Consider the following 18,355-nt stretch of genomic DNA (forward strand, 5'->3'; position numbering starts at 1 on the left):
CGGCGGGGGACGCGCCGCCCCCGGGCCCTAGTACCGACTGCCCGCGCTCCGGAGCTCCACACGGGAACGCGCGCGAGAGACACGGAATAACTTAACCCCGGGGGCGGCGTTGGCAGCAGCAGGGCAGGACAGACCCCCCGGGGCAGGACAGACCCCCCGGGACAGGACAGCAGAGCTGGAGGGTCCCTTCCTGGTGCTCTGCATGTGCCAAGGCCGTGCCAGCCCCGAAGCTGGATGGGGAGCAGGGAGAGGAAGGTGCGGGATCAGGCCGCTGCGGAGAGGAGGAGGAGGCGGCAGGGGAGGAAGGCTCCGTGCGCCCCGCCACAGGCAGGGGGGACAGGCGGAGCGGGTCATTCCCGTGGTCCCCAGAGGCACCGGGGGGGATGCGAGCGTGTCCCAAAGCGCGAGGACGTGTCAAGGGCGCAGGGCGGGGGGCGAAGGCACCGGTGCCGGCAGCAGTGAGGGCATCGAGGAGGGGGCCCGTGGGGCTCAGCCCCGTGCCCGGCAGCCCCCCCGGTTCAGCCGTGCCGGGAGAGCACAGGGACACGCAGCGGGAAGCGAGCGCCGGGAACGCGGCCCCGGGCAGCGCGGAGCCGGATGCGGGCAGGGAAAAATCCCCTTGTGCAAAGTACAACGGGCTGCGGTGCCCCCCGGGCTCGGGGGGCCGGGGGGGTCAGTAGTACTTCTCTGGCTCCTGCCAGTTCGTCACCCAGTGTTTCTTGCGCCGGCGGGGCAGGAGGCCGCCGGGCTCGGAGCGCTGCTCCTGCCGGATCCTCACCGCGTGGTACTTGGGCATGATCCGGTAGTAGCGCGTCCGCTGGAAGAAGTCGCACTGCGGGGAAGGGAGAAGGAAGGAGCGGGTGAACGTGGGGATGAGATGGGAGAAGGCGGGAGCAGAAACCAGAGGCCGGAGACAGACGGAAAATGGAAACGGAGACTCCGGAGGCAGCCAAGGGGGACAGGGCCCCTCGCCTGCCACGCACTTGGGTTCATCCTCTGCTCCGTGCGAGCCGTTCACCTCCGCAGCCCGCCGGGGAGGCAGGTGTCCCAAGGAGGCCATCTCTGGCCTCCATCCCAGCCGGTCCGGGGCCCTCCGGAGGCAGAGGCCAGCAAAGCCTGCAGCCTCCAAGACAGAAATGGAAAAAACGCCCTGGAGCGGCTGGAGGGAGATGCCCGCCGAGACCCTGCACCCTACGGGCGCCCTATAGGGCCCTATAGGGAGAGATGGAGCAGCAGAAGGGAGAGTAGAGGAGGCTGGAGAGGAGGGTCCCGCTGCGGCCGGCGGGGGCCGCGGGGAGCAGGGCATTACCAAGCGGGTGGAGCAGGCGCTCGGGGGCAACGGCGCTGCCCCCCCTAGTAGTCGTCCGTCAGCCGCTCCGTTTCAGACGGCTGGATCTTCATCTCCGCCTTCTGGCCCTTGGCTTCGTACATGGCCCGCGTGTTGGCCCGCCGGAAGAAACCGCACTGCGAGGAAGGAGGTGACACGGGTCAGGGGACACGGACAAGGCGCCCAGGGGGTGGGAACGTTCCGGTCTGGAAGCGGCTGCATCCAGGGAATGGCTGGGAGACGATGGAGAAGGGAGGGGGACAGCAGCAGGCCAAGAGCTGCACTGCCCATGGCTCGTCCTTGGGGACACCACTGGGGGACAGCAGCGGACTGGTCCCATATAAACCCCCCTGGCCAGAGAAGGGGGTCAGGAATGTCCCCATCCAGACACAGTTTCTCACGCTTCTGCCTGAGTTTCACCACCTGGAGCCATCCGGGAGCAGCCCACATCCAGCTGGGGAATCACCAGCCATCAGTGACACGAGCGTGTCAGGCCTCACCGCCGCGGCGCCGACGGGCTCACCTTCCAGAGCAGGAGGATGATGAGCCCCAGCAGCAGCAGCCCGGCCGCCACGGACACCAGCACCAACCACAGCGCGATCTCGGCCGGCTGCTCCTCCGTCAGCTCCGAGTCGACGTCCACGGAGAACTGGAAAAGCCGAGAAAAGCTTCACTGGGGGAAGGTGGGACTGGGGGCAGCTCCCAGCCGCCCCAGAGCCCGTCCCGCTGCGACTCACCCGCACCGTGTGGTTCCTCATGTTGATGGTGGGGACGTGGGTGCGGAGGAAGAGCGTCGCGGTGCCGTCCACCTTCACCCGGTCAAAATTGCTGTACTCCTGCAGGCACACGGGCAGTGGAAGGGTCTGGGGGTTGCCACTGGCACTTGTTCGGTGGCCCCACGAGTCCCAGAGCAGAGGAGACCCCATCTCCGGGCAGCCAATGCCAACCTCTCCCCTTCCAGCCCCTGCCACCAGGGCGAGGGATGGGTGTTAGTCACTGAGCTGAGACCTGGCAAACTCAGTGCCCTCTTTCAGCAGCATCCCCAGCTCAGCCCCGCCAGCACCCAAAGGCCCCCCCAGCACTGACCTCGATGAAGGTGCTGTTCCACACGCGGGCGCGGATGCTGAAGTAGGTGGGGTGCTGGGTGCCGTGCACGGGGCACTCGAACCAGATGCAATGGGCAGTGCCCTTGGAGCAGCTCTGCAAGAGGAAGGGGCGCTCAGGGGGACACACAGGGTCTGGGGGCACTTGGGGGGCACACAGGGTCTGGGGGGGTTCAGGGGGGCACACAGGGTCTGCAGAGCCCCTGGCCATGCAGCATGCCACGCACGGGGAGCCGGTGTGTGTGAGTGTGTCACTGTGCACACACGTGTGCAGTTACACCTGGGTGCGTGCAAGCAAGCGCGTCACTGCACACACGTGTGCGGCTGTGCCTGTTGCATGCTGTAGTGCAGCAGGGTGTAACTGCATGTGACTGCATCACTGCACACACGTGTACGGCTGTGCCCGTTGCATGCTGCTGTGCAGCGGGGTGTAACTGTGCATGCGGCTGCAGCACTGCACACACGTGTACGGCTGTACCTGTTGCATGCTGTTGTGCAGCGGGGTGTAACTGTGTATGTGACAACTGCATCACTGCACACACACGCGGCTGTGCCTGTTGCATGCTGTTGTGCAGCGGGGTGTAACTGTGCATGCAGCTGCATCACTGCACACATGTGTGCGGCTGTGCCTGTTGCATGCTGTTGTGGGGTGTAACTGTATGTGGCTACAACTGCATACACTCCACATGTGTAACTACACGGGTGTGCAGCTCTGTGTGTGCGGCCTTCAGAGGTGTGTGTTTGCACTGTGTGACTACAGAGGGGTGCACTGCACGTGTGTTCACACGTGCAATTCGGTGTCGCTGCACACATACGCGTGTAGCTGTGACGCTGTGCTGCACACGCACGTAACGCTGTGTGCCGAGGGTACACGAGTCACTGTGCGCGGTGTGCACAAACAGCCGCAGCCGCGTGTGCGTGGGCGGGTTGCTGTGACTGTGCACGCAGCCTGTAGGGCAGGCCACGCTGCTGCGTGTCGCTGTCGCTGCCGTGCGCATGTCACCGCGCGCAGGGGACAACTGCCGCCCAGCGGCTGCAGCCTGAAGCGTGCGCCGCGTCCCTGGTCTGCAACCGTGCGTGCAGGGGCATAAACATCCTGTCCCCGGGTGGAGGGCACCACTCACCAGTGCCACCTCTGACTTGGCCTTCTTGGCAGTGGCCAGAGTGATGGGGGGCTCGGCCGGCTGCGATGCCCCCAGCTCGCGTCTCTGCCGCGTTAGGAGCTTGTCCTCCAGGAGCTGGAGAGCAATGAACCCTGTTAGAGCCCACGCAGCTTGGAGCAAACAGGAGGGGACAGGCCTGGGAATCCTGAAGCGGAGGCACAGGCATGTCCTGCCCTAGAGCAGCCGCGCTGAGGACACTCACGGTGAGGTTGAGGGGGTTAATGACTCCCCCGGGGGGCTGGCAGGTCTCGTTGCTGTTGATGAGGATCTCCGTGGGGTACAGGAGCCATTTGCCATTGGGGATCTCGTAGGGCCACTCGAAACCGAGCAGGATGGTGCCCAGGGCACCCAGCGACTCCCCCCTGGTGGTCACCTGCAAGGCCAAGGCTGGTGGCACCGGGGACGGGGCTGGCCCTGCCCCAAGCTCACCGCTGCGCGCCGGCCTCACCTGGAAGTCGAACTTGAGGGCACTGCCCACGTCCTGCTCTTTGCGCATGGCCGACTCGCCCACCACCGTCCCGCTGAAGTACGACTGGACGTGGGAGGTGACTCTGGGGACAGGACAAGGGGGATGCACACAGTGAAAGGGGCCGAGAAAGGAGGGAGCATCCCTGGGTCCGGAGGTTGGGGCATCCATGTGCCCCATTAGCGGATGCCCTGGGCTGCGCTGGCTCCGGGCACCACCAAGTACCCGGGGGGGGACACAGACGGACATGGTCACAGTGCTGCTGCACTCACATTTTCAGCGATGACTGGATGCTGTAATCCACGAGCAGCTTGGCCAGCACGGGCTGCAGGTCCTCCTGGGTGCTCTGCCTGCAAGACAGCACCCCAGGGTGAGCGTCTCCCTCCACGGAGCAGCACGAGCCGGCGGGTGGCCTCGTCTTGCCACCTCCTGAGCCCTGCTGCGCTCAGCAGCAACTCCACAGGTTGCCAGTTCCCTCGTGGAGCAGCTGAGGGGGCTATTGCTACACGGCCGTGCTCTCCCCGAAAAGGAAGGAAAAGGAGCAGACATCCTCCCAGGCATCTTTTCCCCAGCCCCTGCTTCCCAGCAAACCATCCTTGCCGCCCAGGGACACTCACGTGGTTAGGTCCAGCCACACCGAGACCTCTCGTGTGTCCAGTGTGATCCCAATGACCTCGAAGACGATGATCAGCTCCGCCTGCAACACAGATGGACTTTGGAGTAGCATGGCCAGAGCCCTGCCTGCCCGCAGGGTCCCCGGGCAGCGCTCGGGTGGGCTGAGGAGGGCGCTCACCCTCTGGTTCCTCTTGAAGGGGTTGCCCAGCTCGCACAGCACCGTCTCCCCAAAGCTGCAGGCCCCGGTCTGCGGAGGGGAAGAGTGTGAGGAACCTCCTGGCAGTGCCAAGTTGGGGCCTTCGCCCCTCTTCCAGTTGGAGAGCGGGGAGGGCATCCCGTACCGGGCGGACGGAGGAGGGCAGCAGGGTTGCAGGCGCCGTGACGTTGAGCAGGGCCTCGTGGGCATCCTCGCCGTTGGAGGCCGTGCTGGGCTTGTTGGTGATGTTCACGCTCAGGTAGAGCTTCCGCATGTCCTGGCTGTACTGCAGCACCTGGGTCCCGTTCAGCCTGCGCCGAGCAGAGACCGGCCCCGCTCAGCACAGGGGTGCCTGCACGGTGCCACTCACCATAAATCCACCCCAGTGTGACGGAGACGCTAGCACATGCCAAGATGGGGACACTGTGGCCAAGGGGTGACCCAAGCCAGGTAGGGGATGGCACAGCAGACAGGACGGGTGGACGGAGACCTGGCGCTGCCAGTGCTCACCTGGGCAGGGGCTGGTTCTGGTCATTCACGAAGCTGCTCTGAAGCTGGAGGTTGCTGTAGCACTTGTTGTCTGTGCCACACTCCTTCTGGAACTCAATCTGAGGGACAGGGATGTCCCTGTGTCAGTGCCCACCCTGAGTCTTCTCCAGCACAAAGCCAGGCTCAGAGGGGCACTCACAGCTCAGCTCTTGGAGATTTGTCTGTGCCATTTAGACATGGGGACCCTGAGGCATGGGCACAGCCTGGAGTGCTCCCATGTCCCTTGGATGCCCCAACCAGCCTATTTGCCTGCTCCCCACGCTACCTTAGTCTCGTTCTCATGCGACTGGTCCGCGTTGAGGACAGGGAATGCATCGAGGGAGTGGAGGCCCAGCTGGAAGGTCCTGGGCTTCTCCACCAGTGAGTAGTTCATGGTGAGCACGATGGGGTGCAGCTTGTCCCGGATGTTCTCCTGTGGGATGCAGGAAAACACAAGAGAGTGTTGATGCTCTCCCTGTCCAGCTACAGCAAAGCAGCCCCCGGCCACATCTAGGGACACTTGCTCCTGCTCCATCCCCTTGCCCATGAGATGCATCAAACTTGTTGCAGGTGCAGCCTGGATTCAGACCTCTTTTCCTGCTGGAAAATGTCTGTCCCATCCATCTCCAGGAGCCTGTGCACCTCACCGTGTCCCGTCCCGTCTCCCTGCTCCAGCACCACGCGCAGAGCAGCCTGTAGCGCGCACAGGCGCACGGCCGGGTGCACAGGCGCGCGCTCACACCCACTCACCACCAGCAGCAGCTCCTGGGTTTCGCAGCGGGTGTCGGGCATACGGAAGATGCCGCGGTAGGTGGCAGAATGCGTCTCCAAAAACCTCACCCTGGGCGGGTGCCGGTCCTTGTCAGCCTCCAGCGTGTACTCCAGGCCTGCCGGGTGCGGGGGAGAGCAGTGACACGGGGGTCACGCAACGGTGTGTCCCCCTGCACACACGCACACGTGGATACAGTCACACACATCCCCCGCACACGTGTGTGTGAACAGCTTGCATCCTCCCCCATGGATGCACCCCCTGCACGCGAGTGTGTCCCCTCCGGCCTCATCCTCAGACCCACTCCCGTGGGTCCCGCCTGCTCCCCCGCGCACTCACGGATGGTCTCCTTGTACTCGGGGTTGCCGGCGCTCTGGTTGTAGGAGAAGCAGACGGTCACCTTGATGCTGCAGGGCAAGGGGGCTGTGAGCAGGGCTGCACCCCGCAGCTCATGCGCCCGCGGTGCCAGCGCCACGGGTGGCACCAGCCGCACCGGGGCCCTCACCAGGAGCTGGGGGTGCAGCGGGCAGGGTCCACCTTGCTGGGGTTCACCGTCAGCGTCTTGTTCAGGATGTTGATCACGGGGCGAGCTCTGGGCAGCAAGACAGGGCTCGGCTGAGCCTCCAGCATGGGAGCAGCCTCCCCCTTGGCACCCACAGCAGAAGCCGGGTGCTGGAAAAGGCAGGGACAGTCCCCAGGGCTGGGAGGTGGCCGTGCCAGGACAGGGGGCTGTGAGATGTGCTCCGGTCCCTGCTCTCTTACCTGAGCAGGGCAATCCTGTCTGCCAAGCTGCCCACCAGAAGGTCGGGGTAGGAGTTACCGTCCACATCCAGCCCCCCGCTAAGCGAGTACCCGAAGGTCCGCATGCTGGCGGGACCCAGATCCGAGCCGCTGATCACCTGGGGGGGTAACAGCAGAATGGGGTGTCTCCTGCTGCCCGGCACCACCCCATCCTCCCCACGGATCTGCAGACCCCCCTTATCCCAGCCCTGGACAGGAGGATGCTCAGAGGCAGCCCAGACCCCCTGTGCGGCTGAGGGAGCGCCCCGGGGCCGTTACCTGCCGCGGTTTGTCCAAGAGACCCTCCGCGCTGCTGTGGTAGATGTAGACCTTGCCAGGCCCCTCGAAAGGAGCCCCCACGGCGATATCTGCGGGGAGAAGAGAACGGTCGGTCCCATGGGGTAGGGGCTGCTCCTCGATCTCCCCATCCCGTCTCACCCACCCCTTTCCTTCACTGAATGCCCCACACCAAGATACTCCCCCATCCCTTCCTGTGCACTCCGAGCCTTCCCCACACACCTCCACTGCCCCAAAGCTCATTACACCCCCCAAGTGGGATCCCCTCACACCCCAAAGACCCCCCTGCACCCCATAGGCAGCCCAGCCCCACCGTGGCGTGCACCCTGGGGTACCCCCTGTGCCGGGGGGCCCCCAGCCCCTCACCCTGGAAGCCGTCCTGGTTGACGTCGCCGATGCTGGCCACGGCGAAGCCGAAGGCCGAGTAGCTGGGGCCGGTGAGCTCCAGGCTGGGCTCGGGGCTGAAGTCGCCCCCCTCGTTCATGTAGACGTACACGGCCCCCCCCACCTCCTGCTTGCGCTTGAAGTAGTAGGGGGCTCCCACCACCAGGTCCTGCCACCTGCGGGGACAAGGCACTCATCACAGGCCCTTTGGGACACCCAGGCTGACAAACCCCAGCGTCCCCCTGCGACAGGGGGGGAGACACCCCCAGAAGGACCCCTTCTCCACAGGAAGACATAATCCCCTAAAGAGCTGCGGGAGCCCCAAAACGAGCCCAAAGCCCCCCAGAATGACAGATCCTCCCAGCATGGGTGACAATCCCCACCCCACGCTGTGCCCCCCAAGACCCTCTGAGCAAGGGGCTGCCCCAGGAGGGCCCGTGCGCTGGAAGGGCCAGCGCCGCCGGACTCACCCGTCGTTGTTGAGGTCGGCCAGGGCCACGGCGCTGCCGAAGTAGGAGCCGACCTGGTGGCCGCGGAGCAGCAGGCTCCTCTGCAGCGTGTGCTGCGGGCTGCGGCTCAGCAGGTACACGGCGCCCGTGTGCTGGTAGCGCGGCGCTCCCGACACCACCGTGACGCCGCGCTGCTGCAGCACCGCGCTGCCCATCTCCGCCGCGTACCCTGCGGCCGGAGCCCGCAGTGAGCCGGGGCAGGATCCCGCTGGGACATGGCCACCCCGGGGAATCCCCCGACATCCCCATGTCCCTCTGCAAGTTCTCCTTAAACCTCATCCCTAATCCTCCTCCCTAAACCTCCTCCTTAAACCTCGTCCCTAATCCTCCTCCCTAAACCTCCTCTTTAAACCTTCTCCCTAAACCTCCTCCTTAAACCTCCTCCCTAAACCTCCTCCTTAAACCTTCTCCCTAAACCTCCTCCTTAAACCTCCTCCCTAAACCTCCTCTCTAATCCTCCTCCTTAAACCTCGTCCCTAATCCTCCTCCTTAAACCTCGTCCCTAATCCTCCTCCCTAAACCTCGTCCCTAATCCTCCTCCCTAAACCTCCTCCTTAAACCTTCTCCCTAAACCTCCTCCTTAAACCTTCTCCCTAAACCTCGTCCCTAATCCTCCTCCCTAAACCTCCTCCTTAAACCTTCTCCCTAAACCTCCTCCTTAAACCTCGTCCCTAATCCTCCTCCCTAATCCTCCTCCCTAAACCTCCTCCCTAATCCTCCTCCCTAAACCTCGTCCCTAATCCTCCTCCCTAAACCTCGTCCCTAAACCTCGTCCCTAAACCTCCTCCTTTTACCCCCTCCCTAAACCTCCTCCCTAAACCTCCTCCTTTTACCCCCTCACTAAACCTCCTCCCTAAACCTCCTTCCTAAACCCGCATTCCCCAAACCTCCTCCAGACCCAAACGCCCGCAAGGACCCAGGTCGGGAAGCCCCGGGCCCCGCTCCTCACCTATGTAGATGTTGCCATTCTTCTCGTTGGGGTAGGAGGAGTCGTGCAGGTCCCACATCTCCCGCTGCAGCACGTAGTTGGTACCTGCAACGGCAGGGCAGGAATGAGGCCCTCGGCGCCAGCCTGCTGCCACCCGCTGCCCGCGGCACTCGCGAGCGCCGAGCTCACCGGGCACGCACCTTGCCAGTTGTAGGCGCCGGGCGCCCCGAAGTAGATGATGTTGGAGGTGAAGCCGGCGCTGGCGCCCATCTGGCACATGCCGCTCTCCTCCGAGTCCGTGTTGGAGTTGCACATCTCGTTGTGGTAGGTCTGCCACTCGTCGCTGATGTTGAGGCGCAGGTCGTTGCCCCGCACGTAGCACTTGCCCACCATGCGCCGCTGGTCCTCGCTGCCCGACCACAGCACCTTCGTGTAGCGGTGGGCGCAGGCCTGCGGGCACAGCCGGGCATCGTCCCAGCGCCCGCGGCACCGCGACAGCCCCTGCGGCCCCGGGACACCGGGTGCCTCTGCCCACACGCTGCCCCTACCCTGATCCGGGCATCGGGGCACATTTAGTAGTGCTGGCCTGCCACTAGTGGTCCATACGTTGGGATATTACTGTTTTATGGGGTCCATATAGCACAATACTGCCTGTAGCTAGCCCTAGGGTCCCACTAGGGACTGTAATCATAGGGTTAGGGTCCATATAGCACAACATTGCCCTGCCATTAGCCATAGGGTCCCACTAGGGATCACAACCATAGGATTAGGGTCCATATAGTACAACACTGCCCTGCCATTAGCCATGGGGTCCCACTACAGACCCTAGCCATAGGGTTAGGGTCCATATAGCACAACACTGCCCTGCAGCTAGCCATAGGGTCCCACTAGGACCGTAATCATAGGGTTAGGGTCCATATAGCACAACATTGCCCTGCCATTAGCCACGGGGTCCCACTAGGGATCATAACCACAGGGTTAGGGTCCATATAGCACAACACTGCCCTGCCATTAGCCATAGGGTCCCACTAGGGAACCTAGTCATAGGGTTAGGGTCCATATAGCACAATACTGCCCTGTAGCTAGCCCTAGGGTCCCACTAGGGACTGTAATCATAGGGTTAGGGTCCATATAGCACAACATTGCCCTGCCATTAGCCATAGGGTCCCACTAGGGACCGTAATCATAGGGTTAGGGTCCATATAGCACAACATTGCCCTGCCATTAGCCATAGGGTCCCACTAGGGATCATAACCACAGGGTTAGGGTCCATATAGCACAACACTGCCCTGCAGCTAGCCATAGGGTCCCACTAGGGACCGTAATCATAGGGTTAGGGTCCATATAGCACAACATTGCCCTGCCATTAACCATAGGGTCCCACTAGGGAACCTAGCCATAGGGTTAGGGTCCATATAGCACAACACTGCCCTGCCATTAGCCATAGGGTCCCACTAGGGACCGTAATCATAGGGTTAGGGTCCATATAGCACAACACTGCCCTGCCATTAGCCATGGGGTCCCACTAGGGACCCTAGCCACAGGGTTAGGGTCCATATAGCACAACACTGCCCTGTCACTGCACGGGACGGTGGTCCCTCCACCCCACATTGCCCCCTCCGCCTGACGGAAGCATCAGCCCGTGTGCCCCGATCACCGTGCCAGAGCGGCGAGCTGTGCAGTCTGTCACCAAGGGGACAGGGACAGGGAGAGGTGACACGCGGGACTCACCAGCACCCTCCCCGCGGGCTGCCGCTGGCTGGCCACCGTCACCCCCAGCCACATGTCCTCAATGATGTACTTGTCCGGCTCACCTAAGGCAGGGGAGATGCCAGAGTCACCACGCGGAGCTCCTGAGCCAGGGAAAAGCGCGGAGAAACCCCCCTGGCCACAGCGACCCGCCGGGGCTCTCCCGGGCAGCCCGTGCCCTCCGCGGTGGCACCGGCGGTGGCCCGGGCGCACTCACGTACTCTTGAGCTCGATGTCGAGGCGCTGGCAGTCGCTCTCGGAGGCGGTGAGCGGGCAGGCGTAGACGGCGCCCGTGCGCGTGCCGTTCTGCGGCTCCGCGTCCCGGGGCGCCCCGACCAGCAGCCTGCGGGGAGCGAGGGCACTCGCTGACCATGAGGCAGCAGGGTGCCCACGTGGCCAAGAAGGCCAATGGGATCCTGGGGTGCATTAAGAAGAGCGTCTCCAGCAGGTCGAGGGAGGGGATCCTGCCCCTCTACTCAGCCCTGGTGAGGCCACATCTGGAGTATTGTGTCCAGTTCTGGGCTCCACAGGACAAGAGGGATGTGGAGCTGCTGGAGAGAGTCCAGCGCAGGGCCACAAGGATGATCAGGGGCCTGGAACATCTGCCCTACGAGGAGAGGCTGAGGGAGCTGGGCCTGTTCAGCTGGAGAAGAGAAGGCTGAGAGGGGACCTGAGCAGTGTCTAGAAGTACCTCAAGGGAGGCAGTGAGGAGGATGGTGCTGGCCTCTTTTCAGTGGTGCCCACCGACAGAATTAGAGGTCATGGCCACAAACTGAAGCACCAAAAGTTCCACATGAACTTAAGGAAAAATTTTTTTAACAGTGAGGGTGCCAGAGCACTGGAACAGGCTGCCCAGAGAGGTTGTAGAGTCTCCTTCTCTGGAGATCTTCAAAACCCGCTTGGACGCAGTCCTGTGCCACGTGCTTTAGGGGACCCTGTGTGTGCAGGGGGGTTGGACTAGATGACCTCTAGAGGTCCCTTCCAACCCTAAGTATTCTATGATTCTATGCCGGGGGGCAGTGAGGGGCCCGGGCGTCCCCAAAGCCGCCGGCGCGCTCTGCGGCGCGGAAAGCAGCCGGGGGGGAGCCAGGATGGTGACAACGCGGAGGGGATGGCGGGCCAGGGCTCCCCCGGTAGCTGGAGCGCCGCGGGATCTGCCGGGCTGGCCCCTCGCCACGGCCCGGGCGCGAGGAGCCAAGTCCCAGCCGTGCCGGGAAGCGGGTGCTCTCCAGGGAGCTGAATCAGGAGAAAACGCGGCCCCGGGGCACCTCGTGCCAGCCCTTCCCCATGGCTCTCCCAGGATGAAACGGGAGCGGGAAGCGGCGTTCCCTGCACTGACGTGAGCGTGGGCGCTCTCCGTCCAGTGGGACATGGATGCGCCGCAAGGTTGGGGGTAACCAGGACAAGGCTCCCGCTCCGGGCAGCGGGACGGACGGGCGCTTTGCCAGCTCCATTCCCACACTGAGCTCCTGGCAAAGCTGCTCGATCCTGGAGCGCACGGGGCTGTGGGAACGGCAGGAGCTGCAGCGCCCGGGCGGCCGGAGCGCCGAGCGATCCGGCCCGGCTCCGGCGGCGCCGGGAAGAGGACGCCAGGGCCCCCCGCGTGTGTAAACAGCCGGGGCCCTTCCCGGCCAACCTTTGAGCTCCGGCCCGGCGCAGCTGCGTCGTGTCCGCGGGCGGCCGACAAGCTCGCCGCCTCCCGCGGCCGTGCCAGCGCGCGGCTCGCCCAGGAATGCCGGGATAAACACACGCGGCCGGATGCCGCGAGGGGAGGGAGAGACCCCCGGGGCTGGGGCTGCAGCAGGGGGGGGACAGGAGCTGGGGACGGCGGCGGGGGGACGAGATCCGGGGCCGGGCAGGGAGGGGATGCTCGGGAGGAAGGTGCAGCCGAGCGCGGCGCGGAGGAGCTGCCGGAGGCGCGCGGATGCGCTCCTGCTCGCCCCTTTCCTGCAGGAATCCGGGCTTGTCGCGGCCTGTCTGCACGGGACGGCGGTGCGGGGGGTGGCAGGGGCCGGGGCGCGTGGATCAGGATCCCACTGAGTCACTGCAGAGCCGCACAGGGGTGTCCGGGAGGGAACGTTGCTCCGTGCCAACACTGCGAGGCCCACGGGTGACTCCAGGGGCATCGACGCCCACCAGGTGCTTTCACACGAGGCCGAGGAAAGAGCAAAAGGCTTCCCAGCAAAGAGGGGCCCAAAACGGTGCCCCCCGTCCTGCTGCAATGACAACGGGCGAGCAGGGAGCGGTGCCACCAGCCGGGAAGGGGCCCGGCCGCGGGGCAGCGGTGGCAGCGGTGGCCGCGCGCGGCGTGCCGGCCGGCTCCGGAAAGGCCAGCCTTTCCGTCGGGAAGTCCTCGGGGGCCCCGCGGACAATGGCCAGCACGGGAAGAGCTTTTCCAAGCACGCGGAGCGCGGGAGCCGCCTGCCAGGCGCAGGTAGCGCTCGTGGAGCGAGCGGGCCCGGCCTCAGCGCGGTCCCTGCGCCGAGGTGGCAGCGAGCGCAGGGAACGGCGGCAAGGTCACCTCGCTGTCCCCAGGGGCGGGAATGGGGGTACAAATCCGAGCACTGGCACAAAGGGGAGCCGGGGAAGCGCGCGGGGAGGCCGGCGGCGCGGGCAGGTCCCGGCAGCGCCGGGGCGGGTGACTCAGGCGCGGGAGGAATGCGGGGCCCCCGGCAGCGCCCGCGCCGGCACCGGGCACCGCGGCGGCTGAGTCAGCGGGAACGGCGGCACCGCGGCCCCCGGCTCCGCTCCCGCCTCGGCACCACGTGCCCAAAGCGCCCGGAAAAGGAGCAGCCGCCGGCGCGGAGGCCAGCGGAGCGGGGAGGCTGCCGGCTCCCCACGCGCTTCCAGCCTGGGATGCTCCATGCCAAAGGAATGCGCCTCCCTGCTTCCCAGCACACCTCCTGGGAGAGGAGGGCACGGGGGACAACGGGTGCTGTTGTCCCCTCTTTCCTCAAGGGGAAGTGACTCAGTGCAGCTGCCCCGTGACTCAGGGCTGCCGGGAGAGCCCAGGAGGCTCCTGCTCTACCTTGGAGCACGTGGATGGTTCCGTGGGAGCCCTCAGGTGCCACCAAGGCTTCCTGGGACAAGGACGGTCCCTCCCGAGCGTCGCGCGGCCCTCGCACCTTGCAGGGCCGGCATTCCCACCACCAGGAAGCCCCTGGGCAAGGCGGGTGGTCCCGGCCTGGCCGGGAGCGGGGCTGGATCCCGGCTCCGAGCGGAGCCATTCCCACGCACCGTGGCCACGGTCGCTGCTCCGTGGCCAAGCTCAGCAGGAGCAGGGAGCCGACCCAAAGCCGGGATGGCTCCCTGCCTCCGGCCAAGGATTCCCAGCCAGCCGGCCCACCCGCAGGCTGGGGACGCTGGATACAGCAGGGAGGCTGGGGGGACACGATCACGGCATGGGACGGGATCAACGGCTGGGACGCCCGGGGCCCATCCGGAACCAGTCCTGGTGCTGCTCCGAGGCCACCGGTGCTGCTGGGGCACCAGTCCCGTGCTCAGGGCGCCAGGCCGGGGCTGCGGGAGCAGGAGCCGAGGCCTCGCGCTCCAAGAGCCGCGTCCTTCCCGGGCGCCGGAGCAAACTCCAGGATGGTCAAACAAGCAGCAGGAGGGGGAGGAAGGGAAGGGAGGGAGGCAGGAATGCAGGAGGCCGCGGCCCGGCCTAATCCACGCTGGTAAATCCGGAGGGAGGACGGAGGCAGGGGCCAAGGCGAGGAGGACGCACAGCTCCCGCCCGGCCTCGCGGCCCTCGGCGGCCCCAAAACGCAGCCCCCGGGCCCAAAATGGAGAGTTTAGGGGGAGCGAGAGGTGCCCGCGCGTGAGGATGAGGGAGGCGGCGCGAATCCAGCCCATCCGACACCTCATCCATCGCGGGGCTCCCGCCGGGTGACGATGTCAAGGAGGCTCAAGGGGAAGAGCAGGCGGCCGCGCTCCCATCCGCGCTCCCTGCCCACGGGCACGGCCGCCCCCCGGGACCCCCGAGCGGCCGGATCCGCTGATGCGCCAGGAAGGAAGCGGGCGAGGGAGGGAAAATCCCCTCGGGAGGCTCCCGGGGCAGCGCGAGCCGGATCAATCCGTGGGCGCCGCGCGCTGCCTGCCAAGGAGCCGCAGCCTTGAGGCGCCCCGGCAGTTTTGGACAGGCCCTGGCCGAGGAGGGGGGAGTTTTGCAGTCCTGGCAATCAGCAGAAAAACACGAGAGCGTTTCCTGAATTAGCACGAGTCCCCGAAGGGAGCTGGAGGGGGGAGGATAAGCGGGAATTAACCCATGGCTGCTGCCAGCCGCGCGCTCCCTGTCCCCAGCCGGCCAGCGGGAGCTGCCGGCTCCACACGGACACTTCGCGGGTCCTCCGAAGCCACCGGTGTCCCCGAGGTGCCAGAGGAGAAGAGAAACCGAGGCAGGAAGCAGAGCTGCCTCCTGCCCGAGGCCTCGGTGCTGCCGTCCCCTCCGGCACCGCGCGGGTGACGGAGCCTGCAGCAGTTTCCTGCGGTCCTTGGGGCAGCCGGATAACGCCCGGCAGCTCCGCTCACCTCCTCCCGGCCGGGGAGGAGCAAACGCGGCGCCGGGAGCCGAAACGCTGCCCCGGCGCAGGGGACTCCCGCGTGACGCCGGCCCCGGAGCGCTCGCTGGCCCCGGGCCAGCGCTCCGGCGGGCGCAGGGTCGGGAAGCAGCCGGCTTAGCCCTGCTGGGAGGTCGGAAACGGCAGCTGCGCGGGGGGATCTCCGGCAGCTCCGCGGATCCCTCTCGTCCCTGCCGATCCCAGGACAAGCACTCAGCCTAGGAAGGAGAGGGGCCCGAGCGCGCGGGCCTTCCCGGCAGCCTCCGCCGCGGTCCCCGGCCCGTGGCGGGCGCGCGGAGCCCGCGGGAGGTGACAGAGGCGGCAGGAAACGTCCCTTTCCGGTCCCCGCCCGGCTGCACCTGCGGGCGCCCGCGCAGGGTGCGGCACCGAGCAAAGGGCACGGGGCCTCCGGGCTCCCCGCGAGGCTCCCGGAGCCTCCGCGGAGCGGGACGGGGACCAGGGAGGGCAGCGGAGGCTCCCGGAGCCCGTGCGCGGGGAGGACGCTGAGATCTGTCCCCACCTTGGCTGGGGACGGCGGCTGAGAGACCTGCGTGGGTCCCGCCACGCCGCTTCCACCGGGAAAGGCTGGACGCGATTCCCAAAGTCCCTCTTCAGGACAACAAGCAGCCTCCATGGATGGGGTAAAAGCTCCAGGCCTCTTGTGGCCCCAAGACGGCAGATCCGTCCCCGGCTCCCGACACATGGGAGCCCATGGGACACAGCGGGGCAGAGCTGTCCCCGGACCTGTGTTCCCGGAACGGGAACGTGCTCCCGCACAGGCTGCCAGGACGCGGCTGTTGGTATCGAGTTCTCACGAGAGCTTCTTCCCCAAATCCGCCCGCGGCCCCAGCGAGGCCTCAGCGAGGCGGGAGCCGCCCCGCTCACCTCAGCCTCATCCGCACGGAGCCTCAGGGAGCAGGAGGGCTCGGAGGGGACCCATGAGTCCCCGCTGAGCGGGACCAGGCTGAGGAGGGATCCCAAAGGGATGCAAAGCCTCCAGTTACCTGCACTGAAGTCTTTCCCTGGGAGCCAGCAAAGCCTTGGCCACATCGTGCTTGGACACGTGCCGGCCATGCGGGCAGCGGGGAATTACGGCCCCCAGCCCGGCCTGGAGTCCCCAGACTGCTCCAGATACAAAGCAATGGCCACTCCAACGTCCCCGCGAGCTGCCGGCCCTACCGGGAACCTGCTTCCATGTCCCTCGCCTTGCTGCCGGCTGCTCCAACGCCTCCGGAGCTGGGGGAAGCCAGGCACGGGTGGCAGCAGCGCATATCCGCGGCAAGGCCGGGTTCCCGGGATGCGCAACCCGCTCCTCGGCCCCCGCAGCTGCTCCGCAGGGAAGCCTTTCGCTCCCTCCTCGTCGGCAAAACATCCCAGCGCCCGAAATGCATCCCTGGAATGCGGCGCGCGTGCCTCCGTGCTGCAGCTGCCGCGGCTCCGTCCCACCGCGGGCACGCGGGGCCGGGCAGGACGGAAAAGACGGAGCCATCCCGGCCTCCGCGGGGCCCCTGCGGCCTCGCGTTCCGGCTCGCAGGACGGTGAGCCAGCAAAAAGCCGTGCCCCGAAGCCAGGGAAAAACCCGACCCAACCCTGCGCTGGCTGCGGCTCCCGGCACGCGGCTCCCGCCGCCTCCGGGCGCGCGGGATGCCAGGGAAGCGGGGACGCGGCTGCGGGGGCACCGGGATGGAGGCGGCGGGGGGTTAACGAGGGGGAGGCGCCGCTTGAGCGGCGCTTTTGTCAGCGGCTTCGCTCGGCGGCAGGAATTACAGTCCAACAGGTTTCCAAGGGCTCGCTGGACGGGAACGCGGGCGCCGGGCGGGAACGCGGCCCCGCGCGCGGGAATTGGGGCGGGCGGGAGGCTCCGGTGCCCGGGGACAGACGGGAGCCGCGGGCAGGGGGACCCCCGGGCCCCCCCCGCAGCCTCCGCTCCACCTGGACGTGCCCGGCACCGGGAATGGGACGGGGGGGACGGGGGGGTCAGGATAGGACCCCCAAATACCCCAACGAGGGGACAGCCCGAGCCGTGCGGGGGGGACAGGCCACAGACCCCTCCCCACGCCGGCACCAGGACACGGGGCCACCCGCGTCCTCCGAGTTGCCCCCTCGCCGCCACCGAGAGCCCGGGGGGCCCCATCTCACCCGAGCCCCCTCTCCTAGACCCCCTCCCCCCGGGAACCAGCACCCCCAAAGAGCACCCAAAATCCCGGACCCTCCTCCACCCTAGACTGCGGCCACCCCCCCCTGCACCCCCGGGACCCCGTCAGCCCCCCGGGAGCCGCAGGGCTCCCGCAGCGCCCCCCGAGGGCCCGCAGCGCCGCCGGCCGCCCCCGGCCGCCCGCACTCACAGGTAGCGCTGGGCGCGCTCGCTCTGCCGGTGCAGCGCCACGGAGAAGCCGAAGAAGGCGCCGCGGGTCGCGCCCTCCTTGAGCACCGGGAAGGCGACGTCCGGCGGCGACGCGGAGCAGCGCGAGCAGCAGCAGCGCCCGGCGCCGCGCCATGGCCCACGGCGGCTGCCGTACCCGCTCCCGTACCCGCCCGTGCCGGCTCCCGTACCCGCACGGGCCCCACCGGAGCCGGTGCGCGGCCGCGGGGGCGGGGCCGGGCGGGGCGGGCTCCGCCCCCTTAAAGGGGCCGGGCCGGGCGGCACCTGCGCGCGCTGGGAGGGCGGGGGGAGGGAGGCGCTCCTGCCCCTCCCGCGGGGCAAAGGTGCGCGCGTGCGCACGAGGGGGCGCGCGCGGGGGGGGGGGGCGCGCCGCGGGGCGCGCGTGCGCGCGCGTGCACACACGGGCGCGCGCACAGGGTTGCGCGTGCACACGGGCGCGCGTGCGCGTCCGTACGTGTGCAAAGGGGCACGCTTGCCCGTGCACAGGGGCGCGCATGCACACAGGAGCGCGTGCAAGCCCATGTGCTTGCAAAGGTGCACGCTTGCACATGCACAGGGTTGCGCGTGCACACACGAGCATGTGCAAGCCCATGTGCCTG

The 18,355-nt window shown here is 66.8% G+C and overlaps 1 protein-coding gene across 1 annotated transcript; it reads right to left on the minus strand.

Moving 5' to 3' along the window:
* Nucleotides 1-767: 767 nt before the first annotated feature.
* Nucleotides 768-17,871, minus strand: ITGA3 (integrin subunit alpha 3). The gene is given in 27 exon segments (XM_088532630.1): nt 768-832; nt 1,310-1,464; nt 1,851-1,976; nt 2,065-2,163; nt 2,414-2,527; nt 3,555-3,668; nt 3,796-3,966; nt 4,042-4,144; nt 4,332-4,409; nt 4,677-4,756; nt 4,853-4,921; nt 5,016-5,181; nt 5,381-5,478; nt 5,685-5,831; nt 6,149-6,285; nt 6,507-6,574; nt 6,673-6,759; nt 6,930-7,066; nt 7,227-7,315; nt 7,611-7,804; nt 8,099-8,306; nt 9,087-9,170; nt 9,266-9,515; nt 10,797-10,879; nt 11,036-11,157; nt 17,719-17,820; nt 17,822-17,871. Coding segments are annotated over 26 exon segments (3,087 nt in total). The 3' UTR covers nt 768-832; nt 1,310-1,353.
* Nucleotides 17,872-18,355: the final 484 nt, after the last annotated feature.

This window comes from Tinamus guttatus, unplaced genomic scaffold (assembly GCF_059628265.1).
Source record: "Tinamus guttatus ecotype Peru unplaced genomic scaffold, ASM5962826v1 Tinamus_guttatus_pri_ptg000463l, whole genome shotgun sequence".
NCBI lineage: Eukaryota > Metazoa > Chordata > Aves > Tinamiformes > Tinamidae > Tinamus > Tinamus guttatus.